Source organism: Rhinolophus sinicus, chromosome 12 (genome assembly GCF_057876585.1).
Source record: "Rhinolophus sinicus isolate RSI-liver-muscle chromosome 12, RSI-T2T, whole genome shotgun sequence".
NCBI classification, from domain to species: Eukaryota; Metazoa; Chordata; class Mammalia; order Chiroptera; family Rhinolophidae; genus Rhinolophus; species Rhinolophus sinicus.
Window position 1 is genome coordinate 15,241,912 of NC_142512.1, and position 26,272 is coordinate 15,268,183.

Here is a 26,272-nt window from a genome sequence, read left to right on the forward strand (position 1 = left end):
CTAGTATTGTCTCCGCTTAATAGTAGTACTCTCTGGTTAACAACATGAGGCCTAATTATTAAAAACAAACCTATTTATCTGTCATAGCATACATGTTTTTAACATGTCCCTTGATATAGAAATAATTCAGAAAAAGTCTAAAGGATTGACCTATAGATTGAATTTTATGGATTCATTGAAATGTAAACACTGACTTAAGACAGCTTATCTGTACAAAGTGGCAGCTGTGTCAGGTGGACAAGTGCTCCAAGACTCAACTTCTCCCTTCTTTTTCATTCCCTTTCCAGGCCACACTTGGACTCCGGTTTGTAGATTCATGGCGCCACCTGGTGCCCAGCGAGGATACTGTCTCTTCATCCCCGCACAGAGGACACCTAAATACCAAGGGTGCCAAAAAAATGTGTACACGACTTGTATTCTTATTTTGTTATCGGTATATATTGAGGATTACAATTTTAATACAGTTTTTTCCTTTCTTAAAATGTGTCTATATATTTTTGGCACCCTGTGTATGTAAACAGCTCCTGCTCCTGTTCCTTTCAAGATTCTCCATCAGCTTAATTCCAATTCAGATAATCTTTCTCACAAAGAGAAATATTAGGGGTAGATTTCTTCTGCCCCATCCTTCCAACTCCTGCCCGCTACCTCCCCAGAAAACCTTCTCCTTACATGCACCAGCGGTAGCTGCAGTGGTAATTGCCATTGCATGCATGCTAGTGTCTGGCATGTGCTAAGTGTTTTTTGTGCATAATCTCATTTAATCTTCACCAGAACCCTATGTTATTCCGTTTTACAGAGTGGACACTGAGGTCCAAAGCTCAGGTCATTTTCCCAGGTATGCAGAGCTAGTAAGTGGCAGAAGCCCAAGTGGAGAGCAAGGCTGTTTGCAAAACTCGTGCTTTACCAGTGGTTCTCAATCCTGGAAAACACTTTTTAAAAAGTATCAGTTTTTAATTTAATCAGTCTTGGGGGTGGGTGGCAGAGAAATGGTATTATCGATTGAATTGTTGTCTCAACCAAATTCGTATATTGAAGTCCTAACCCCCAATGTGACTGTATTGGGAGACAGGGCCTCTTAAAGTAATTAAGGTTAAATGAGGTCCTAAGGCTGGGCCCAAATCCAATATGACTGACATCCTTATAAGAACAAGAAGAGACAGCAGGCATGAGCCTGCATAAAGAAAAGGCCATGTGAGGACACAGTAAGGAGGCAGCCATCTATAAGGCAAGGAGAGAGGCCTAAGCAGAAACCAACCCTGCTGACACTTTGATGTTGGACTTCCCGCTTCAGCACTGAGAGAAAATAAATTTCTATTGTTTAAACCCTCCAGTGTGTGGTACTTTGTTATGGAAGTCCTAGCAGACTAACACACAGATATCTTTTTTTTTTTTTTTTTTTTAGTTCCCCAAGCAATTCTAGGGTGTGAATACCTTTGTTGATAAGCCCAAGAGAAAAGGGAGTCTTGGATTTTGGGGTAAAAATGGGCTGACAACCTTTAGAATTCTTGAAAGAATTCAGACGGTTGTCTCAATAACTCCACTTGCCCCCACACTTTCTTTTATTCTCATTCTCTTTATTCAACATCAGCACTTGATGATAAAATATTTTTTCTTATTCATTTTCACTGAATAAGGTCCTCGGGATCTGGAAGTCTGTCTTCTGTTCATCAGAGGAACAGCCTCATATTTGTGTGGTGTTACTGGACACATTTTATGGGATGTTGAGTAATTTGCAAGCATATAAAATTCAGTTTATACACCAAATGTGAAATAAAGCCAATCCCCTTAAATTAAAACAAAATTTCAAGAATCACAATTTGAAAGCTTGTGAAGGAAATTGTACACTGTTCACACTAATGCCTCCTTCGCTGGTAAACAAATGCCTGCCTCCTTTGTGAGTATCATGAGAACATGGCAGTTGTTTTGATTTGCTTCTGTACCTCCCATGGTAACATGTTGTGGATTGCCCTGTTATTTTTAAACGTGCTATTATGTCAGGGCCAAGAGGAGCCTAAAGAGACAAGAGTACTACATATAATGTAGTACTAGATGGGATTCTGGCCTAGGAAGAGGATATTAGGTAAAAACTAGAAATCAGAATAAGTTATGGACTTTAGTTAGTAACGATATCAATTGGTTCATTAATGATAACATATGTACCTATTTACATAAGATGTGAATAGGGGAAATTGGGTGTGGGGTAACATTCTATATTAAGCAGTATTTATTAGGATGCTGGGAGGGGTGACCTACTTGTGACCCAATTTGGAGATGTTTGTCAATTTCCTCCTTTTTCCCTTCGTGGTCTCTGGTGACTTTCAACAATTGCCCACTAGTGCTGGAAATGGCCCCAGGTTCTTCCAACATCTTCATACGAAAACATGTGTCCTCCCTTGGGTCCACTGCAGTAGATCAAGCATCATACTCAATCATGAGTAGGGAAGAGTCCAGTTTTGACCATCTGGAATGTATAACTTTACAAAATTGATTCTTGCTTATCCAGGGGTGGCCCTATCCAAAAATAAATACTGAAATATATAAAAATAAAGAGATAAAAAAGGTGTGTCCAGTGAGACAAGAAAGACCAAGAAGAACAGAAACCAAGATGTATTTGAAGTATTTGCAAACATCAGCCCCTCACACTGGCTGCCAACAAACTTCTTCTCGATTCTACCCGAGAATCTACAAGCTTCCTGACATCCCCAGTCGTCATGATCAATCCATGTCATTAATCAGCCATTGGTCTGTTACAGTTTGGTTCACTGAACCTAAGATGTCACATACAACATGGGGACTCAAGTGTCAGCCAACGTTCCTCATCCAACCCTGTGAAAAAGGAATCAACCCTGTGGTAACTACTGCTCTAATGGGGAGGAAGGGGCTCTGCAAAGCCAGTTGGTTACATTTGCTCTTCTTATTAGCTTTGCCCATTGCTCTGAATACCTGCCATTACTCTTAGACTTCTGGGTTAAGGTACTGTTTCTTGCCACTGTTAAAATTCAAGTTAATCACAGAAGACTTTTCCAGTCAATATGCACTGACTATCTCTGGTCAGTACTGTGCTACAGGTGCAGTCCCTGGGTGAAGGTTGGCTTCTCATTGCCAGGTGGGGAGATGGAAAATATTCTTACAAGAGAACACAAGCTATCACAGGTCAGATTAGCTAAAATGCTGAGAGTCAGGAAGAACCGCAGAGGAGTGGTCGGACTGAGAAGAGAGGAATCAGGGAAAGCTTTCTGGATGTGATTTGTGGAACCAGGTCTTGAAGTAGGGCAGCCACATAGGTCACCCAAACCTCATCAGCGTGCAGGGCTTTATTCTGCTGGACGGGAGCTATTTTATGCACAGGTAGGGCACATATGGATTTTTTGAATGTTAGATTTGAAATTTTCTCTCTCGAGCTGATGATGGTCAAAACAGTGGCAAAACAGATTGGACATGCTTTAGAGCCCCATTAAGGGGTGGGGACAGATTGTGTGTTAAGTGGGACTGTAGGAAGGCAGCCAGGTGGGGGTGAGAAGAGCCTGGGGAGGAGTCTGAAGATGTGGGTGCTAATCTGGCCTCTCCCCTTCTGACCTGAGTAAACGTGGTCAAGTCACTGAATCCTTAGGGCCTCCCTCATCTAGTTGCCATAGACAACCTAAGTTTCAAGAGACTCTCATCATGGCTAACATATGTGAGAGGGCTTTGTAAACTACGTTAGGTATTTGTAAGGTTTGCATTTGTTGCTATTGTTCTTTTAAACCACGCCTCAAAACCTGTACTTTGCCCACGTGGATAAAATCTATACATCATGATTTCTTATATGGCCTTAATGTAGTGAGGTCAAAGAGGATTATTTGAAAGACTCATGACTGCAGGGGTAGAGTGAGTTTGAAGGAGATGGGAAGGCAACAAGCCCAAGGTGAGTCTAGAGAGAGAATTTGAGGGAACCTGCAGTGTCATCCCAGTTTTGGATTTCAGTGGCAGTGGACAAAGGACAGTATTGTGGGCAGGCACGTGGCCTGAGAGAAAACAGTATGAAGAGCAAGTAAACAGAATGTGGGAGACGGCGAATGGATCCGTTAGCCTGATGAGGAAGGCTGAGTCATAGAGAAGGGATCTTGTTGGAGGACCAAATACTTCATCCGATTTCTTGACAGGTCACATCTTCCTCTGGGAAAATGACATCATGAAAACAGAGTTAGGAGACATTGGGGCAGCCTTAAGTTTCTTCAGTCACATTGGAAACTTATATGTCCCTGTGATGATGGGCGACACTGGAACTTGATTTTCCTCCCATGTTATTTTCTCAGAAAAGAGCTTCAGAAATATTCATGCAGGATGGCCTTGGCCTAGGGAGGGCAAATAATTTCTATTCATCTGGGGATTCAGACTAATTAGCAGTAGTTGCCTGGAACATTGTGATGAGGCGGGGCTCTAAGGCAGATTTGGGGCTCAGTGGGCAGGGGCACTATTATGACTCAGTGGTGTCTTAGCCCTTGGTGGCAAGTATGGTGATTATTTTGCTGACTTTGTGAAGACTCCAGAGCCTTCCAGAGGAGGAGCCTCATTTGTTGGGGTACAGCCCCCAAAATATGTCCAGACCATATCTGAGATCAATTTCAACAGACTCTTATGTGAGTGGCACCACACCTCAATATTTTTAAAGGTTCCCAGGGGATTCCAATGTGCAGCCAAGGTTGAGAATCACCCATCTAGATTCTTGAGGCAGATGCCCATTTACGCAGGTGCACTAGATAAAAGTCAGTGGAACCAAACGTCCCCTATCCTTGGTTCTGAGGCAGGATACTTTTGTAATCTGGGCATCTTTCCTTGGGATCAACGTAGCTGGCACTGAATTGTGATAGTAATTGACTTCTCTTGGATCATGGCTTGAGCAGAATGGAGAAGGTTGAAATAGCAACACAGGAAAATGGTAGGCAAGCTGACTAGTGAAACAGAAAATGATTTCTGGGCAGCAGTGAAAGACCGCGGGAAGTAGAAAGCATACTTTTATCTTGGGGCTCTTTTCCAAATGCAGAGTCTTTCCCACTAGTTATCAACAGCCTGGGCAAGAAAAAAAATGGACATTTCAACTGATCCAGGGCTAACAAACTTCCTGGAGAGTTGCAGACAGTAGGGCAAAAGAGTTAAGGATCTTGGTGTGAGAGTGGCTAAAGTGACTGACTTTAGAGTTTAGGGCCTAATCCCAATGATGAACTCAAGATAAAGTTTTCCGCTAGGTTGTGTACTGGATATATATACACAATTTCCCTTTCTGAGACTATTCACTCTCTTCCCTATTCCACAGGATTACGGTGAGGCAAATACAGAAGCCTGCTCCCACAACTGGGGCAGAAGGTGAGCCAGATTTGGCTGAGCCTACTATCCCTTTTCCCTTGAATGCAATTATTGGCCCAAGGGTGAGCACCAGCCCCAAGCGGGACCAATCATAGCCCTTCCCTGAGATTGATATTTAGGAGGGGTAGTGTAGTTTGAAGATGGAAGCCTTCTTCAACATAGTTACCTTTGAATTGATCCCTGAATAACAAGAACTTTGCGTGAAAACGAGGGGCACAGGAAGTAACGTAACAAGTTCAAAGGTTATGAGGCTTGATGGGCCAAGCCACTTATCAAGAGATAGAAGCTATTACAGACCACTCTTCCCACTGTCAGAACCGCTCTCCCCCTCACTCTTAACTTGGGTAACTCCCGTACAATCTTCAGATTTCAGCCCAAACATCACTCCCTCCCTCCAGTAACCCCTCCATGACCTCAGTGCAGGTCTCCCTTCGTCCCCAGCAATTGACAGGTTTCTTCCTGGGATCTAGGAGTCTGTGTTTACCAGATTCAAGAATCTCAGGGAAGGAAATGACAGGATAAGGGATGCAGGTTGGGGGAATTAAGGAGGTCCCACAATCCCTATCCCACAAGAAAGCGAAGCTGACTCCCCACTCCTCAAGCCGAGGTTAGTGCTCCGGGAGAGATACCAGTGCGCAGAGCGTCCGGTCGCGCGGCGGAAGTGCATCCCTGGAGCCGTTCTAGGAAACCCGGAGGACCCAGCTCGTCAGTGATCCTGGGGCTGAAGTGGCCATCGCTGGGTGCACAGGGGCACTCCAGGATGCTGCTTTGGCAGGCAGTGGCGAGATGGCGTTCGGATTAGGGCGAAAACCCGCATAAAGCAACGCTGGAAAAGGGGAGGAGGCGCTGGCATGCGAACCACCTGTTCCTCCGGCACAGTGCGACGCGCGCTGATTGGCTGGAGTGCCGCCCGGGTACCGGAAATAGCCGATGCCAGTCGCCCGTGAAACCAAGACAACAGCAGCGGGTTTTGTGCGAGCAATCCGAGCAGCGCCGGGAACCCGAGCAGAGCGAGCGTGGGGCGGTAACGGCTTGCGGTGAGATCTCATTTAGTGCCGGCGGGAGGGAGGAGGGCGCTGGGCTCCTGACTCCCCGGCCCGGGAGCAGAGCAGAAAGCCAACGTTTAGGCCCGTTCCTGACCCGGGTTCACTGTGTGACCTTGGACTTTATGGTCACCCCGGGCCTCCATTTCCCACCTGCTCTCATTCTTCCAACACACATATCCCCAGATTCCCAGCCTGCTCTGGGGCCGTCAAAAACGTTGCTGGAGAAAGACAGGAAAGCATGCCAATTGGCTCCCCATCACAGTGATGCTTTCCAGCATTCTTGGCTCATAAGGAGGTTGTGAGATTAACAAGATATTGTCTATAAATGCTTAGCCTGGACATTGTGCCAGGGTCCATCTTCGCTCTGGTTCCGTGCCTGTCAGCCGCGGTGGCGTGAGAAGCAGGGACACTCACTTCCTCGGTCCCGACTGGGGGCTAGCGGGAGCTGTGATTTCCTCAGACACCATTCCCAAGTAAACTGCGGGGACGAAATGCCGGGCAGTGTCAAAAACATAAGGCCTCCGTGGCAAATTGTGCCTTGTGCTGGCAGACAGGATTTTGGCGTATGATTATTAATTATGGAAAGGAAGCAGGTAACGTGTTTCCCCGAAAATAAAACCTAACCGGGAAATAAGCCCTAACATGATTTTTCAGGATGACATCCCCTGAACATAAGCCCTAATGTGTCTTTTGGAGCAAAAATTAATATAAGACCCGGTCTTATTTTCGGGGAAATACGGTAATAGAGCCTTCTTGATTGTGGGAACCAGGGGGAGAACAGAGGAATGGAGGATAACAGTGCTTTAAATTAAATATCATCCAGATTGGGAGAAGGACCTTATTTTTTACAAATAGTTGTCATCAGCTATGTATCAGACACCATTCTAGGCTCAAGAGTAGGAAGTGTTTGCACTGCAGGACCCTGAGCATGCCTGCAGCTTCCAACAGTCATGGGAGAGGGTGGAATGGGAGATGGGAAGGGAGCCTGGGGCCTGACCAGGAGGGCATTATGAGCCACATTAAGTTTTTATTCTGTGGATCTTGGGGAGCAATGAACAGGAAGCAACATGATAACTATAGTACAATGCTGAGGTGAGTGAAATGCTGGTTCAGAGGACCCAGAGAAAACTCCTTCCTGCAGGTGTTAGTGAAGACTTTAGGGAGGAGGTGATTCTTGTACTAGTTATTGAGTATTTGGTAGGACCTGGCCTTTCAGAAGTCAAGGGAAAGTATTTGTATCAGTTAAAACACTTTCATCTGTAAGTAACAGACTACAACTCAAGCTGGCTTAATGCTTGATTTGTATTTTGTTACTTACAGACCCTTCCTTTCCCCCACTTCATTTGCCTCCCTAACTCACTCAGTCATCTCAACTATGTCCTGGCTAATATCCTCAAGTCCCTCACTCCCCCACCACACATATCCCCAGATCCCCAGCCTGCTCTGGCTGTAGAAAGACAGGAAAGCATGCCCGTTGGTTCCTCCTCACACTGATGCTTTCTATAACACTTTCTATAATGTCTGTGGGTGCATGGATTGTTGAATAGAAATCAGTTTCTAGATCTTTGGCTTCAATATATATATCCTTGCTTACCACTGATCTGTTTAAGAACGGGTCTGTGGTCTATAGCTTTCTCTTTTCCTACCTCTTTCACAATTGCCCTTCTCCTCCTTTACAAGAGAAAGATATGCTTCTCACCTATGCCCTCCTTAATTTTACTACGGTGTATCACTCTGGGGTGGAAAAACATCTGGAGTACCACGCAAAGAGGCAGTTTGTTGAGGGAGTAAATAACTTTGGACCTTTTGTAACTCAAGTTCCAATCTTTGCTTTCAACAAAATTTTAAAAAGACCACATCAGACTCTGAGCTGATCAATTATTTAATATTTTTTTACTGAAAATTACAATGTAGTCTTTGGCAGGTAAGTTAAAAGGATTAGGTGATACTGCTATCATAAGAAATTGTTGTAAATTCTGATTTAGGCAATTTGGGCAAACTCAGGTCTAGTCACAGTAACTAGGGTCAGCCTGATAAGCATAATGGAAATGTGATTTTTAACTCAAACATGGGATCTAGTCAATTGTATTATGTCTTCCCTGTTGCTCTCAGAAGTTTAGGGAAGGGGAGGTGCAGTCTAGATGGAGGGTAGGAAAAATAAGTCAGAGCAAGAACTGGCAATGTATCTATAATTCTGCTTCACACATGTGCTGAGCTACTTAGTAGACCAGACCTTGGGTAGAGATGGATGTACCAGAATGAGAATGTGATAACTTCAGCCTTTAGAACTATGTAACACAGTGGTTTCCAAATTTGGTGGGGCATCAGAATCACCTGGGGGCACTTGTTAAAAATACAGATCCCGTGGTCCACCTCTGGAGATTCTGATTCTGAGAATTCTGAGGTGGGACATGGAAATGACTATTTTAAACAGATTTCCCAGTTGATTCTTATGCGTCTATCCTAGTTCGTGGCCAAGAATCATTATTTAAGAACCATTCATCAAAAAACACCTTGCTATAATCGCAAGCCTACTAAACAATTTTCAGGGTTTTATGTGGCTTCCCGTCTAGGCAGTGTGGTCCTTTCAAAGTTTTATTTCTCTTTGTAAATTAATAGGTGGGAATCTGGTTTATGCATCAGCATTTTGTGAATGAGACTTTCTGAGACTGCTCTAGCTACATTGAAAAAAACAATTTCAGGTCTGCACAGTTGAAGCTTCTGTTCTGAACTGTGGAGACCCAGTAGAGGTCTGCTTTTCATCCCCAGGCTGAGGACGAAGAGTCATCAACGTTCTCCTCAGGTGGTACCTCCATCTTATCTGTCTCCAGAAATAGCTAATTTTAGGTTTAGAAAAGTGAAGAAGTGAGAAACAGAAAGATAGGAAATTGTTCTTGGAAATGTGAATTTAGGCAATGAGTAGTGAGTATTTCCTTAGGATGAGGTCTAATGTGTGGCTGTGCTTATGGGAAAATCAACCAAATGGTGATTGGCTTTGAAATGAGAAGGTACCCATAAAGCAGTATTTAACAAATGACATTCATACGGTGTCAGTGGCAGAATGTAAAGTAAAAGAATGGTCAGAGGGAGTCAAATTTAGTTGGGAAAGAATGGTCCAAGGGGGTCAAATTTAGTTGGGATTTGAATTTTGAACCAGATCTTGAAGTTGGGGATAGGTATATATGCAACTTCTATATCTTGTTTTATTGTGGACAAGTGATTTTCCATATGGTGTACATGTGGAGGTTCTATGAGTGATCACTTGGTATAGAGCTAGATGATGGAAAATACGATACTATAGGAGAGATGAAAAGGAAAGGCCAGAGAGGGGGGTTGGAAGTAGATAGGGACTGAAATATCAGCTTGTGGAATTTGTTCTTAACTGAGTATTAGAGAGATATTTACTTAAGACAGTACTTCCCAACTCAGTACCATGGATGAAGGAGATAGCTAAATTCGCTACAATGGATCCTTAAAATTATATAGATATGTATTATCTATAATTTTCAAAAATTTCAACACATGTGAGAAATCCAACATTTGGTTGCCTGCCCTTACTCTGTGGGAAAATTGGAGAAAATGCTAAGGGAGGGAAAGCTGAAGAAAATTCCAGGTCATTTTGAGGGGTAACACAAAGAGCTGCCAGAACTTCCGGACTCCAGTAAGCAATCGGGTTCCTCCCAGCTGTCTGAAGTGGGGGTGGGGGAGGACATTACCAGGGCTGCACTGATGAGTGACTAGAGAAGCCCCAGGGTAGGATGGTGGTAGTAACCAGCATCCTGTGGATGACTGGAGGCTGGACACAGGGAAAGGGCAGTATAAGGGTCACCCCAAAATTGCCACTTTCCCTTCCTTCACCACTTGACCCCAGTCTCTCCCACCTCTCAGGGTCTTCATTTCTTTAGTAATCTCATCTTTTCTTCCCTCTTCACCCCTGTCATTCTACTGGCACCATCCCTTCTAATATAAACATGTTCAAAGCTTTCTCATCAGAGAAAATCCTTCTTTGACCCTTCTTTGACCTCTCATGCTGCTGCCTATCTTGGTCCTCTTTTTTCATCCTAATTTTTTGAAAGAAGCAGCAAATTTACTAATCAGTACACTGTTACCTGGCTTCTGTTCCTGTCATTCCACTGAATCTGTTCTCATAGATCATCTGTGACTACCTAATTGTCCCAGTAGATGTTTTCCAGTTCTTATTCTATTGGATTTCTCAACGGCATGTGACACTTTTTAATTCCCTCTGCTATTGCCCTGGTGACTTTTATGACACCTTATTCTGGATCCTCTTCTACTTCACTAACCATTCTTTCTCTTTTTGGCAGGCTTCTCTTCTTCCACCCACCCCTTTATTATTAAGGTCCTAACAGGAAACAGATACTTCACTCAAATTAGGATAATTTGAGGATGGTTTATTTGCAAAGAGGTTAATTATAAATGATATAGGTGTGGGCAGGGTGTTGAGGGACCTCGGGCTGGCAACAGTGGAATCCTGGGTCAGAAGAGACAAGAGGTAGGAGAGTTTACTAGAACTCAGTTGTTGAAACAAATGGGTAGGATAGACTTCTTGGGAGGAGTAATGACCTTCAATTGAGGGAGACCATCAGCTCAAGGAACCAGGAGAATAAATACTCTGACCTTACTCTCCTCCCTACTTCCAGCCTCCTGCTGGGACTCGCAATTGTTGGAACACAACTAGAAGCCAAAGGGCCTGTTGATGTGTGCTGTATAGGTTAGCTTTCTAGGGCAGAGAGCAGGATGGAGAAAGGTAGCAAGATGGAAGATAACTGGAGTACTCTTTTTTTTTTTTTTAATTGAGACATACAACAATGCAAAAAAGTGTGACTCACACACAAATTTGCAAGTACAAAATAAATTTAGAAATCAACTGTATTTCTATACTCTAGCAAGAATCCAAAAACAAAAGTAAGAAAACAATCCCTTTTACAATCATATCAAAAATAATAAAATAGGAATAAATTTAACCAAAGAAGAAGCACAAAAGTTATACTCATAAAACTTACAAAATAGTGTTGAAAAACTAAGAAAGGCCTAAGTAAATGGAAGGATCCCATGTTCATGGATTCGAAGACTTAATATTGTTAAGATGGCAAAATGCCCAAACTGACCTACAGATTCAACTCAATCCTTAAGAAAACTCCAGCTGTTTTCTGTGCAGAAGTTGACAAGCTGATCCTAAAATTTGTATGGAAATTCAAGGGACCCAAAATAACCCAAACAATCTTGAAATGGAAGAACAAAATTAGAAGACTCAGACTTCCCAATTTCAAAGCTTATGCAAAGCCAGAGTAATCAAGACAGTGTGGTTCTGATCTTTGGACAGACATACTTCCAGACGTATGTCCATGGAATAGCACTAGGAAACCAGAAATAAACCTTCACATTTATGATCAAATGATATTTCTTTTCTTTTTCTTTGTTTTTAAATTAGTTTCTGGTGTACAAAACAGCATAGTGATTAGACATTTATACTCGTATACCTCACAAAGTGATAACCCCAATAAGTCTATTACCCATCTGACACTGTACATAATTATTACAATATTATTAATTGTATTCCCTGCACTGTAGTTTATATCCCTGTGACTTTTTAAAAAATTATAGTTGACACTCAATATTATATTAGTTTCAGATGTACAACATTTAGACATTTCTATAATTTATGAAGTGATCGCCCTGATAAGTCTAGTTCCCACCTGACACTATACATAGTTTTTACATTATTGACCATATTCCCGATACTTTACTTTACATCCGCATGACTATTTTGTAACTACCAGTTTGTTCTTCTTAATCCCTTCACCTTTCTCACCCAGCTCCCCCAACCCCCCTCCCATCTAGTAATCATCAGTTTGTTTGGAATACTCTTAAATGTTAGCTTTGGCTTTTTAGGTTTCTGTCCTCAGTATCTGACAGTTCTCACACTATACTCACTACCATCTATGCTGAGTACTCTCACGTCTGTATCTCTAGTCCTGACTGCTCTAAGCTTTAGACCAATATATTTTGACTGATGTCTTGATACTCTTATAAGTCCAAAACAGAGCTCATCTGTCATCTTCCTTTCTAAAGGAAGCTACTCCTCCAGTGTTCCCTCAGTGGCACCACTATCCATCTAATTAGCATTCCTCAAATAAAGAGAGATCTGTGTACCACTTTTGACTCCTCCCTCTTCTTTATTCCTATGTCCTATCACTACCAAATCTTACGGAATTTGTCCTCTTAAGTATTTTTCCAGTATGTCTCTTCTTCATTCCCACTAGTACTGTTGCAACTAGTTAGATTTTTATCACCCCTTGCGTTGATGACTGCATCAACCTTCTAACTGATCTTCCTATTTCCAGGCAGACTGGTTTCTAGTTCAGCCATTAAATAGCCATTAGTGTGCATCTGCCTGAAATGCTAGTCTGACAATGGACTGTGTCACTTCTTGGCTTAAAAACCATTCCATAACTCTGTATTTTCTAAGGGAAGAAGTCACATAGCTGCCCCTTACCCCCTTGAGAATCACCTTCCACAGTCAATACTTTTACTGATAGGAGGATTATATTCCTCCAATTTGCTATAGTACAGAAATGCATGGGCTTAGGCAAAGGGCCTCTTCACTGTCAGCTCCAGGTTGCTTACTACCTGAACGGAGGCCAGGCTCATTCTCCCAGCATTTGGACGTTACTTCTCTGACCGGGACAGTTAAGTCCCTGTGTCCATTATGCCAGTTGGGAATAGGTTTGGCTCCATAAGTAAAAAAATCATAATGGCTTGAGCAAGACAAAGCTTATTTCTTTCTTAGATAAAAGAAGTGCAGAGGCAGGCATTCCAGGGCTGCTGTGGCAGCTCCATGGAGTCATCAGGGTCCTAGGTTCTTTCTAGCTCTGGTTCCGTCGTAGGGTGTGCTGGTGGACTCATGGGTCAAGATGGCACTCTACCTACCAGCTCATACCCCAGACACAACATGGAAGAAGAGGGTAAAGAAATGCATCCTCTCACTCTTAAGGAGACTTCCTAGAAGTTCCATGTCCTTTCATTTGCATCTACTGTCTTGTTAGCCAGAAGTAGCTGGCAAAACCTAGCTGCAAAGAAGGCTGAGAATTTATTTCTTTAGCTAGGCACATTGCAGTGCTAAATAAATTCATTATTCTGTTGCTGACGAGGTGGGGAAGAATGGATATTGGGGTAGACAACTGAAAATCTTTGCCACAGCCTTTTAGAGATTTTAAAAAAGTACAGCCTTTAAGGTCTATAAAATTACTAAGAAAATTCTATAAAAGGGCCAATTACAAAATTAGGATCAACACTGGATATTGGTATCAACAGTGGTGTGAAAATCAACAGCATTGTTTATATATATATATATATATATATATATATATATATATATATATATATATAAATAAAATGGCCAGCTAGAAAATTCATGCAAAATTCATACAGAGGCATGATGGATATGTATCTAAAAGAAATCAGGATAAGTTTGGAAATTTTGCAAAATTATACTGAAATTTACTTGGAAAACTATGAAAATAGGAAATATTTTTAAAAAGACTAATGAGAGAGAACTTTCTCTAACATATTAAAATTTTAAGAAACTTACAGTAAGTTGAACAGTTTGGTATTAGAGAGGGAATATACAGATCAATAGAACTGAATGGAGTCTGGAAATTAACCCAGATATATATGGTCATTTAGACTATGGTATAGGTGGCATTTCAAATCAGTAAGGAAAAGAAAAGTAGGAATTGATACAATTTGCTCACCATCTGGAGAAAATTAAGTTAGAACCTACTTCATCCAAATATAAGGGAGCGAAGGGTAGTTACTTCTGTGCTACTTACAACTAAGTCATGTAACCTTTTGAATGGGTACATATACAATCCCCTGTTGTGTAGAGCTGGAGAGATCACAGTACTGGACTAGGGATAGTTCTCTTGCTACTCTCTTTCTGGTGATTTCTATAAACTCCAGAGTTATTGTTATTAGTCATTTTTGCCCTTTTTTCGCAATCTTTCTCATGTATCTTCTATTAATATGGCCATCGTTTTCCCTAAATTTTTTCCTTACCAATCTCAGGTTCTGCCTCAACTCACTGCTAATATTAATGAACTTTTATCAGCATCTCCTTACCATCCATTTCCTGTTTATCTCCTTAAATCTCTTCCTCTGATAATTTCTGTCACTCTTTTCAGTCATTGCTTGCTGTTTGTTTAGCATGTCCACCATAATCCTAACTCTCTTTCTCTTCAGCAGCATCCTGCAGTTTCCCCAGATACCACGACTATTTATGAGTGCTGTCAGAACCATGTCAAAGGTCCATACTCCTATAGCATTAGCTTCATTTAGATATTATATAGCCATTTCACATACTTACCCTCTCTCATTTCAGATTGTGAGATGGGGACTGAGAACAAGGAGGTAATTCCAAAGGAAGAAATTTCTGAAGAATCTGAGCCACCTGGGCCAATATTAGAAAAACTTCCAAAGGTGGTTTATCAGGGTCATGAGTTTGGAGCAGCATGTGAAGAAGACATGTTGGATGGGCATTCGAGGGAGTCTACAGAAGAGATTATGGAGCCGATGTCTCCTCAGGAGAGAGACTTTGCATCAGGATTGATTATCTTTAAGAAATCACCCTCAAGCGAGAAAGACCAGGAGAATAATGAGAATGAGAGAGTACATCAGGGAGCTACTACAGCAGAGGCAGTTAGTACATTTGCTACCTCTAGCCAAAACTTCATAGAGAATTTAGAACCTAACAAAACACAGAGAAGTTCTGTGGGAGAAAAGCCTCATACATGTAAAGAATGTGGGAAAGCCTTTAATCAGAACTCACATCTTATCCAGCATATGAGAGTTCATAGTGGAGAGAAACCCTTTGAATGCAAAGAATGTGGAAAAACATTTGGAACTAACTCAAGTCTTCGCAGGCACCTGAGAATTCATGCTGGAGAGAAGCCCTTTGCTTGTAATGAATGTGGAAAGGCCTTCATCCAGAGTTCACATCTTATCCACCATCATAGAATTCATACTGGAGAGAGACCTTATAAATGTGAAGAATGTGGTAAAGCCTTCAGTCAGAATTCAGCCCTTATTCTACATCAGAGAATCCACACTGGAGAGAAACCATATGAATGTAATGAATGTGGGAAGACCTTTAGGGTTAGCTCACAGCTTATTCAGCATCAGAGAATTCATACTGAAGAAAGATATCATGAATGCAGTGAGTGTGGCAAAGCCTTCAAGCATAGCTCAGGCCTTATTAGACACCAGAAAATTCATACTGGAGAAAAACCATACCTGTGTAACGAATGTGGGAAAGGCTTTGGTCAGAGTTCTGAGCTCATCCGGCATCAAAGAATTCATACAGGGGACAAACCGTATGAATGTAATGAATGTGGGAAAACTTTTGGCCAGAACTCAGAGATTATTAGACATATTCGAATTCATACTGGTGAGAAGCCCTATGTATGTAAGGAATGTGGGAAGGCTTTTAGGGGGAACTCAGAACTGCTTAGACATGAGAGAATTCACACTGGAGAGAAACCCTATGAGTGCTTTGAGTGTGGAAAAGCTTTTAGGCGGACCTCCCACCTTATCGTCCACCAGAGAATTCATACTGGAGAGAAACCTCATCAATGCAATGAATGTGCAAGAACCTTCTGGGATAACTCTGAGCTGCTTCTCCACCAGAAAATTCACTTTGGAGAGAAACCTTATGAATGTAACGAGTGTGAGAAAACATTCAGCCAGCATTCCCAACTTATCATACATCAGAGAATTCACACTGGAGAGAAGCCTTACGAGTGCCAAGAATGTCAGAAGACCTTTAGTCGGAGCTCTCACCTCCTCCGACATCAAAGTGTTCACTGTATGGAATGATCTGCAAAATAGGAACATTTTCTATAGAAAAGCTGAAGTCAGACTTACTGTTCATAATCCGCACCCCAAGTTCTGAGATCAAATGAATGGACAAAACCTCCTCTGTCCTTCTACTGATTCTTATTTAATCAGTTGGTCAAATAGGATGAGGCACTTTTATGAACTATTCATTGAGAAGTTTCAATGTACTGAGTTAAATCATAAAATCATAATTCTCTTCTTTTTCCTTCTCTTCCTCCCTCCTCCCCTAGTGGATCACATTACATTAGGGGTCTGTACCAGCCATCTAGCTTAAATTCTTACTCTTAAGGAAAAATGGAGGAATGTGATTCCACCACCTCCTAAGAATGAGAGTTGACTCATTGAATGTTATCCCCTGAAATGTTGGAAAGTCAGCCTAGAAGACACACTTTGTTCTCCTGTCCACTATTTAGCATTGGAATAATTTAGTAAGCTTTTATTAGTTTCAAAAATCTTCCAAACATGCTATCAAGTTCCCTTAGAAAATGGCGGCACTAATGAATAAGTGGGAAGCCTGGGTCATTCCACATCTGCTAGATTTCCTTATTCATCTGAAGAGGGTACCATGATGGAGGAGACTGACAGGCAACTTACAGGATTGTAAGTGAAGTTCCTTAGAATCCAGAGGCGCTGATAAGTCAGGCCAGGGATAAATGTGTGAGGCCAGACCACTCAGCATGGGGAGAAGCATCTCTTGAGCAGCTATGCCTCACTTCAGGCTCCTCATACTGACTGCTCCCAAGAACTCTGTTGCATTCACTTTTGGCCCCAGCTCCTGCTGCTGCTGACAAATCCTGTGTCAGGAAGTAGCAGAAAGGACTGTGCAGCTTCTCTGTCACAAAGCACCTGGCCACAGTGATGAGTCGGCTCACCTGACTGACAAGGGCCTTCTTGCCGAAGCACTTAAGCTCATGACCTGGACCCCACCGGGCTGATAGGTCAGGATGTGATGGCCTCTTCTCAGTTTGCCCTTGGCGTTGTAATTCTCTTTCTTCAGCATCTCTACATGAGTTTTCCGTGTTTTATGTGTTTTTTTCTTTGAGGAAACATCCTCAGTTTTTCGAGTGTCCATGTTTCTGAGGCAGTGGGGTGGTTGTGGGAATTGCACTAATTGGGATCCAGCAGGTTTAGGGTCTGGTCTTAGAGCTAGACCTTGAATAAGGCACTTCACCTGCTGGTCCCTAATTTTCTCATCTGTAAAATGAGGAGAGTTGAACTGATCTCTGAAGTTTCAACCAACCCAATAGTTTCTTGATTCTTTTTAAAAAATATAACTTTATATAATCTTCAGTGCTCTTTAATCTCGTCTTTATTACACTAATACTAATCACAAGTATTTATTGAGTGTTTACTATGTGCCAGACAGTTTACATTTTTATTTTGACAGCATCTCTGTTATCTAGATACTCTTAAAAAACAAACAGCTTTATTTAGTATACATACCATACATTCACCTGTTTTAAATGTTGAGTTGAATGTTCTTTAGTTGATTTTCATAGTTGCACAACCATCAATGATGTGGATGCTTCTACCCCAATTTAAAAGATGAAAGGGGCAGGAGGGATGTTAACTCACGTATGATCGCACAGCTGGTAAGTAAGTGCTAGAGCCAAGACTCCAGCCCTGATCTGTGCCCTTCACCACTGTGCTGTTCTGCGGATAGGCAGATGCATTACTGCCTCACTTGAAATCCTTTGCACATTTTGTATTATTCATTGCTACATGGATTTGAATATAATGGATTTAAATCAGGTCCCTGGGAACATTAGAACTAGTCACAGCCAAAACCCACCAAGTGGGTTTATTCTGTACCCCAAAATATGTTCTCCCAGGTTCATACTGTTGGCTTGAGGAAAGGGCTGTACAAAGAAACCGTTGATTTGTACGGTTTCCACACAGTGCTCACATCCTTTCAGGCCCTTCTGCCTCTAGCAGTGACTCTTAGTAGTTCTTTGATTTCACCTCTTTCAGTAGGGTGATTACAAGTGCAGTGCGCTCTCGTTCCTGTATTCATTTCTCAAGCTCAAATTGAATTATACCCAGACTATATCTTTCTCACTTGAAACTTGGATGTCACCTATCCCTTGACCTTCTGATTTCTCTGTTCTCATATTTTATTTCCACATTCACCGCTTGATACAGAACCTATCACCTCTTCAGGCTCCTGCCAAGCATCCCCTCAGACAAACACATCCATGAGTTAATAGAGACTTTCTTGAAGATGCTGTTCTGTAAGACCTGGAGAAGGGGGTTCACATACTATTAGACATTTTGTTCTCAGAAGTCGCTTCTTGGCCAAACCACCCCTAAAGATTTTTCTCTTTTTCTCCCTCTCTCAGGGCTCAGTTACCTCAGCCCCTTTTTTCTTGCCAGATCTCCAATCCCTAGTCCCCTCCCCCCAGATCAATTACCTTCTTAAACCCACTGCTCAGCAAAAGAAAAGGTCCCTTAGTTGACAGTCTGTTCCTTGGAACATTAAAAGGTAATTTAGTGACCATCTTTTGTTGTACCTGAGCATATCCTTATGGGGGTAAGTCTCACATTTCATTCCAAGAAGAATCTTCCAGCATATATTATTAGTGCTTTCCCAAGAGGAATTTTTGTGAATGGAATTTCCACTGTATTATATACACTGTACACACATCCTGTAACCTCATTTCTTGCCCACGTCCACCTCTCACCCAGTTAGATTTCTTTCTCTTCCTTGTTTGCCTCCCTTCGTTTCAATTTACTCAGGAGTCAAAATGTGACCATAATTTTGACTGGTAGTCATAGCTTTGTGCAAACAGAATTCTATCAAGAAAGAAAAAACACGAATTTTAAAAATTTTAGACCCATTTAAAAAACTCTCAAAGACCTGCCTCAATACCCAGAAATACCCGTCAGAATTTTTGCAGCTATGTCCATGTACATTTTCATCTTTTAATTAAACAGTTAACTGGTATACTAACATTGGGTAAATAAAATATTTCTTTACAATTTTACTGATCTGATGCCTTTCTAATGGTTATTATTTCAAAGTACGTCATTTCATAATGGTCTTTACGTGACTTTGTATGCCAGTCGGTATCCTGTAAGTTTCACCCCTATGTTAGTACCCCGACCTGTTGTGCTGTTAGCTTCGGGTTTTGCATAAGCTGTTCGCTCTGTCCTCGATTTGCTTTGCTTGATGAGATCCTTTATCGTTCATAACAGGACTGTGTGTGTGTATAGTTTTCGTGATTAACAACTTAATGTAAGCTATTCTGGACATCTGGATGGTCCAGTTTTTAAATCACCTTATTACTGAGACTTTTGGGGTGGCATTATTATTGTCTAAAATTCATTTTTTTTAATGTGTTCTAAATGACTTCTGGTCTAAGGCAGGCCCCTAACGTTGTTAGGTCAGGTATCTTCTTTGAAACTCAGGGAAGCTCTGCCTGGAAAAATACGCTTGTAGTTTCCGGGAATTCATGGAACGTCTGAAATTCCATCCTTGGACCCCTGTGGTCCTTCACACGTTCCTAAAAGCATACTTTTACCTTAAAAAGTTTACCAAGTAACTCGCAATAACCTCTCCCTCATCTCATCCCTTAGCTTTTGGGATGAAATTGTAGCAAGACAACATGCGTGGGTGAACCCCTGAAAATGAGCAGGAGCAGGAGCCTCAGTAAAATCCAGTGGGAAGGGGCTGGGACAGTTCTGCGAATAACCTGAGGAATGGAGCCTCCGTGACGCGGCTCTGCACATTCATCCGCCACTGACCGTCGTAGGCGCCGTAGGAGCCGGGCTGGGCGCGGGGGCTAAGCGCTAAGACGCTGGTGCGGACGAGCGATCTATTACGGTGGCGCTCAGCGCTGCGGAGCAGAAGGCTTTGGTGTTCTCTTCAGGCGGGGGTCGTCGGCGCCTGCCTCTCCCCGAGCTCTCAGAGCTGGGAAGGATGCAGAAGGGAAGAAGGGAGGCAGCTTGAGGGCTTGAGGCGTGGATCAGGCGAAGCCCCCTCCGCGAGCTCCAGGCCCCTCCGGCCGTCCCTCCCACGTCCTTGTCTCCCAGCCAGGGGCTTTGCACCGGGACTCGGCTGCGACTCCCAATCTCTCATGCAGGACCGGCGGCGAGAACACTGACCTTTTACTTGTTTGTAACACGCTTTGCAGGCAGTGTTTTCACCTGGTGGACCCAACTTTGCTGGCACCCGCCAAATCTCCATGGAGTCACCAAATGCGCCCGGCTGCCACCCTGCCTCCAGGACGAAGAGGTAGGAGCCCCACCCAGAGAGGCACCGACCCCTCTCACTGGGGCTGCTCTAGGAAGGGAGGACCCTCACTTTTGTGCGTGACCTCGTAGGGCCTGGGGATGGTGGCTTGTGCGCGCTGATTAGTTGAGACTGTGCCTTTTACTGGTGACCAATGGGGTGCGGATACTAAGGCTTGAGGGACCCCGAGGTGGGTTGTCTGCCCAGAGCGAGTGCGGGGACAGTGGCGTGCCAGCTGACTGCTATGTCTGAGTCTTGGCGGTGACAGCCCAGCACCTGCGCCCTTGTCTCAGCCGGAAGACATCTGTAGTTTGTGAGGCCTTCCACTTCCCAGGGTGGGATTCAGTAGCGGGTCTGCAGGTATTTGTGGGGGCCTCCCTCGCGCGGCCCAGGTTCTTTCGGACTTCCAACTAGGCCATGAATAAAATTTTCTAATAACTAATTTTTAAAATTTAATTTCGTTGCAATGGGAAGGATAGACTCAGGGTACGGAAGGCAGGGTTGATTTTAGAAAGAAGGAAGAAGGGAGGCACTGCCCTCTGAGGCTGTGGAGGTGATGAGGTATGCGGCCAGCAGAGTTGATCATTTGAGCCCTTTGGTTAAGAAGGAATGTGGTTGTGCATCGGCCTGGCAGAGGTGTGGGACAGCTCCTGGGCACATCACCCAATAAATCATCACACAAGGAGAAAAAATGCTTCTGCCCTTGGTCTGCTGGTTATGTGGTGCATTCTCAAACCTGGACTGTGGGTGGGGACAGTGAGGGACTTTAGGCACAGCAGGAATATAATCTGCATTGCATTCCATTGACTCCCACGTGGGGGGAGTCCCAGGAGCACTGTGAATGTGGGAAAGACCTGGGAGGTCTTCATACCATCCGGTGGAGAAGCATTTAGGTGGAGATTCTCTGCATCAGAGCGTCCACACTGGTGAGCAACTCTACTGATGTAATGAATTCCACCGGAAGACAGAATTCTGCTTTGGAGTTCACAGACAATTCACACTGGAGAGGCCCTTTGAATACCAGTGTGGAGAAGCCTCTGGTCAGAGCTCTCACCACCATCAGCACCAGAGCATCCAGTGTGCAGCAATCTGGGATTTACTGACTGCGGGACACTTTCATCCCAACCTGAAACTTTGCTCTGAGCTGTCCTCCTCTTTCCTGGCGTCACTAGAGTGGAAATGCCCTTTGTGTCAGTTAATTTTGTCCTGCTCCTTGAGGACAGGGTTAAACGCTAAGGAAGAGTATACCACATTCAGCCCAGGGGTGCTACTCAAAAATTAATAAACGAATTCAACAAATAAGAGGCAGTAAATGATGGATTGGAGATTTCAAATTTAATTAACTGAAGGTAGCATCATGATGCCATTGCTGTCCTATATTTTTCTCTGCAAATCCCTTATTCCCCAAATGATGGTGATGGCATTAAGGCCCTTTACCACCTATCTAATCTAAAGAGGATCTCTTTATGTGACGTGGGGACAGGTAAAGTGTTAAACAGGTAAACCAAAATCTTTCTTTAGCTGAGGGAATTAATGTACTGTACCATTTACTCATGTGTAAGATAGTCACAGGTTGCTTTAAACACACCTCTTTTCCCCGCAACTTTCAGCACTGGAAAAAAAGAGAACAAATCAGTATTTCACCTGTGTCATCCCCAAAATCTTTCATCGTAACCTTTGTTTACTTCTTGATCTCATTTCTGTTTTTTACACATTATTTCCATCTTCTTGTATGTATTTGTTCTTCACGTGAGCTATATTAAGTGTATTTGCTGGGATTCAGTATTCTTATTTTTCATAGCTTCATTATCACAGGTTTATATTTTCCTCAAATGTGGAAATTGGTTTTGAAATGGCTTGTTATTAAAAGGATTACAATCTACTGCAAGACAAAGCATGTGCTGGAAGGCTCGCTGGGGAGAGCAGAATCCTGTTAGAGCTGGGTGTTCTGTCCTTCAAATACAGCACGGCCTCTAACTCCTTCTTGCTTTCCCTCTTTTTCTTACAGTGTTTCCTTAGGTACCTCAGGAAAACGTGTCCTTTTTTTTTTTTTTCTTTTATCTTCATGTCACATGGACCCAGTTGTGAGCTAGAAATAAGCTCTACTTGGACAAAGAAACAGCAGTAATACAGGAAATGCAAGCGAATCAAGGAAAAAGGAGCCATTTTTAAGACATGCTGGACCAAATAACCAGTGTCACCAGTCTGTAAAGACCCTAACCATGCCCAGCAGTCCCTTCAGAATTCAACATGGATTGTATAATCTTGGTTATTCCCTGAATTTCAATGTCCTCATCCATAAAGTGGGGGGAAAATACCCACCCTTCAAGGCTGTGGTAGCATAATGCATCATGATACATCTGAAAGCCCACTTCCTGATATATAGCAGGAGTCCAATAAATGCAGTTTCTTTTTCTCCTTTACCCACTTTACTTCTTCTCTTATTCACCCCAAGTTAAGGATGTATTCTCAAAGGATTCAAAGAGAATAAAAATTGCATCTTAACCATTACATTGTACTGGTTTTTATTTTCTGCTGTGTTTTATCTTAAGTGCACATTATTTCGTCTACGCTAAGGATGCCAAGTAGACCTTGTGAGTTGACAATGGAATCTAATTACCATTATAACTTTCTTTGTCAAGTCTAATCAGTAGATTTACAGTGAAGTTGCCAAATATAATGTGTTTCAAGGCCTATCATAGATTTCCTCCTTTAGAAATGGGAATTCCATTGTGAAGTGCTTACAGTCTCTAGGTTTCCTGAAGATTCAATACTTTATTGAACTTCTTATAAATTTTAGTTCTTGCTTTTCAAATGAAATTCCACATCTCAGTCCATTATGCTGCCTGTGTATTTATGGCTGATTTTAAGCAAGTTGATTTTGATAGTGCTTTGGTGTATTTTTCTTCATGTTTCTTTTGCTTGGTGTTTGTTGAGCTTCTTGGATCTGTGGATTTACAGTTTTCATCAAATTTGGAAAATTGTCAGCCATTATTTCTTTAAATGTTTCTCTGCCTTCCGTTTTTCCCCTGGGACTCTAATTACATATATATTAAGTTGATTAAAGTTGTCCCACAGCTCACCGATGCTGTTAATCCTTTTTTTTTTTTTTTTTTAAGTATTTTCTATCTCTATATCATCTTGGAGTTTCTATCCAGTATATTTTTCATCTCAGATGTATTTTTCATGTCTAGAATTCAATTGGGGTCTTTTAAATATCTTCTGTGTCTCTATCTACATGCTCCTGTTTTCCTTTACCTTCCTGAACATATGGACAATAATAGCTGGGTTTTTGTGTGCGTGTATGACGAAAATCATGTGTTTATTTTAGAACTGAAGAACCCATGCACAGGATCAAGAGAAATACTGGAGAGAGTATCCTCCCCAGCTTTCAATGAACCAAACAGCCAACGAACAAATATGAAAAAGAATAATTCACCACTGAGTCACACATTTCCTTCCAAATGTTAAGTCAAATGATATACAGTTTCTTCTAAATGAGTTTGTATTTGTCCCTTCAAAATCAAGTCTTCGACTTCTATGTACATCAGAGGAGAACAAGTTAATTCATGAAGCTATAGGGGAACTCACTGATATTAACAGAAGATCTGAACAAAGCTCAAAGCAGAAGCACAAAAGAAATGTAGACACTATACATGAAGAACTGGACTATGGTTGGGATCCAATGAGAACTGACCCAAAATTTTTACCCATATACTAGCTGTTATTTAGTGTTCTTGTCTAATAATTATCATCTGTGCCATTTTTGGATCTGTGTCTATTGATTTTTCTCATTATGGGTCATATTTTCCTGTTTTTTTGAACGTTTTTAATTTTTTTTTGCTGCAAAGAAAATTTTATAGATTTATATATCACTAGCCATGAATTTTTGTCATTAGTTATTACATAAATGCTGCCTACTGCCATTATCCAAGTGGCATGACCATTTTATGTCCATAATTCATTTCTGTATTTACAGAATTTTCTTTTTAAATTTTTATTGGGGAATATTGGGGAACAGTGTGTTTCTCCAGGGCCCATCAGCTCCAAGTAGTTGTCCTTCAATCTAGTTGTGGAGGGCACAGCTCAGCTCCAAGTCCCGTCGCCATTTTCAATCTTTAGTTGCAGGGGGCGCAGCCCACCATCCCATGTGGGAATTGAACCGGCAACCTTGTTGTTGAGAGGTCACGCGCTAACCACCTGAGCCATCCGGCCGCCCCTCCCAAAGCTCAGCAGCAGCTCGTTGTCTTCAATCTAGTTGTGGAGGGCGCAGCTCACTGGCTCATGTGGGAATTGAACCAGCAACCCTATTGTTCAGAGCTCACGCTCCAACCAACTGAGCCATCCGGCCGCCCCTACAGAATTTTCATGATTTACATAAGTACATCTGTCAGTGAAACTGTAATATTGAGATGAAATATAGCATCCACAATATATGATGGTTTGCAGATAGCAATGTAGGTGTATTTTTAAACCTTTTCATTTGAGTCACCTTATGTGAAAAAAAAAAATCAATAATTTTGATGTTCTAAGTCTCTAAAGAAGATTTTCCAGTGCACTCATAGAAATGGTTACAGACAGTAAGATTTTCAGAAACAACTCCTATGTCCACATCCTGTTGTAATTTCTGTACCATTTTGTTTTCCAGCTGCTTTCCTTTGTATGCAAAAGGGGCCGGATGAGATGAATGTTTTGCTTGACTTCTTTGATATCCTGAACTTTCTGTAGTTTTTTATTTTTCTTCAACCTGTTCATAATAAATGTAGCTTAGCGTTTCTGTTTGAGCTCTTCAGCTCTCTTCATTGCATCAATAATTTTGTAAATGAAATTGTTATAACTGCAATTATTCCTTGATCTTGGTTTCATTATATTAAAAGACTCTGCCCAGGATCCCAGAAGAGGCATCCGGGAATTGACTAAAGTTCACAAAATCTTCTCTTTCTGTAGGTGTAAAAGTGCCTCGTTCACAAGTACACCTTGCATTTCCTTTTGACAGGAGAGCTTCCCTTAGATTTGTAATGGAATAACAAGAAGCTCTGTACTTGTTAGGTAGAGGACAATCGTTTGTCCCTATTTCTTACCAACCCCAGTGGTCTCTGCCCTCCAAGTACCTGGGTACCCACTTCCTCCAGACCAGGCCGCCCGTATCCAGTACAGTGTATTTGCTGTGAAATCTCTATTAAGGGTGTTTATATGGTATCCCTAGGTTGCCCATCCTCTTCCAGACACCAGGAACAGTCTACTTCTTCGTCTCTTGCTATAGACAAAAGATCACACTCTTCTAAACAAGTATAAGTTTTTTTTGTTTTTTTTTTAACTTATTCAGCTACACAGCTGCGGGAGCTTCCTGCTATCAGTGAATTGCAAAATGCACATGTGAGCAAGACACTCAGAAACAGGAACAGATTATGATTATACAAGTATGGTAGCTTTAACTCCCAGTACCCCCTCAAGGATAAGAAACTAGTCCTTATAACACAATCAAACTAAGCATACAGAACTTCTGTTGTTGAAATAGCTTCTTTCATACTAACGAATTCAAAAGAGATGTTTCAAGTCAAAATTTTGCCTACAAAACATTTTTCTGGTTTCAGCTCTTCTCAGAGTGCCAAATACAGGGCACTGCAGCCAGAATGACGGTTATTTCTGGAATGATCACCACCAAGATCAGAGCTCTAATCCATACCCTTGACTTCTTGTCCCCCTTCCTCTGCTTCCCAGATCCTGTTCTGCTCTT

The 26,272-nt window shown here is 42.2% G+C and overlaps 1 protein-coding gene across 2 annotated transcripts; it reads left to right on the forward strand.

Annotated features, from left to right (window-relative positions):
- Positions 1 to 6,242: 6,242 nt before the first annotated feature.
- Positions 6,243 to 22,682, forward strand: ZFP3 (ZFP3 zinc finger protein). 2 transcript variants are annotated; one of them, XR_016022842.1, is made up of 3 exons: positions 6,243 to 6,380; positions 20,438 to 20,538; positions 22,544 to 22,682. XR_016022842.1 is itself a non-coding variant. In XM_019715120.3 (2 exons), the coding sequence occupies exon 2, from the start codon at positions 14,799 to 14,801 to the stop codon at positions 16,281 to 16,283; it is 1,485 nt and encodes a 494-aa protein (XP_019570679.3). In that variant the 5' UTR covers positions 6,250 to 6,380; positions 14,791 to 14,798; the 3' UTR covers positions 16,284 to 19,292. The 2 variants fall into 2 exon arrangements, 1 of the variants encoding a protein (XP_019570679.3); XM_019715120.3 differs by lacking the exons at positions 20,438 to 20,538; positions 22,544 to 22,682 and adding an exon at positions 14,791 to 19,292 and having other exon boundaries at positions 6,250 to 6,380.
- The last annotated feature ends 3,590 nt before the right edge of the window (positions 22,683 to 26,272 follow it).

Coding starts and splice junctions, on each gene's coding strand:
- ZFP3 (XM_019715120.3), top strand. CDS start 14,799: ATGGGGACTGAGAACAAGGAGGTAATTCCAAAGGAAGAAATTTCTGAA.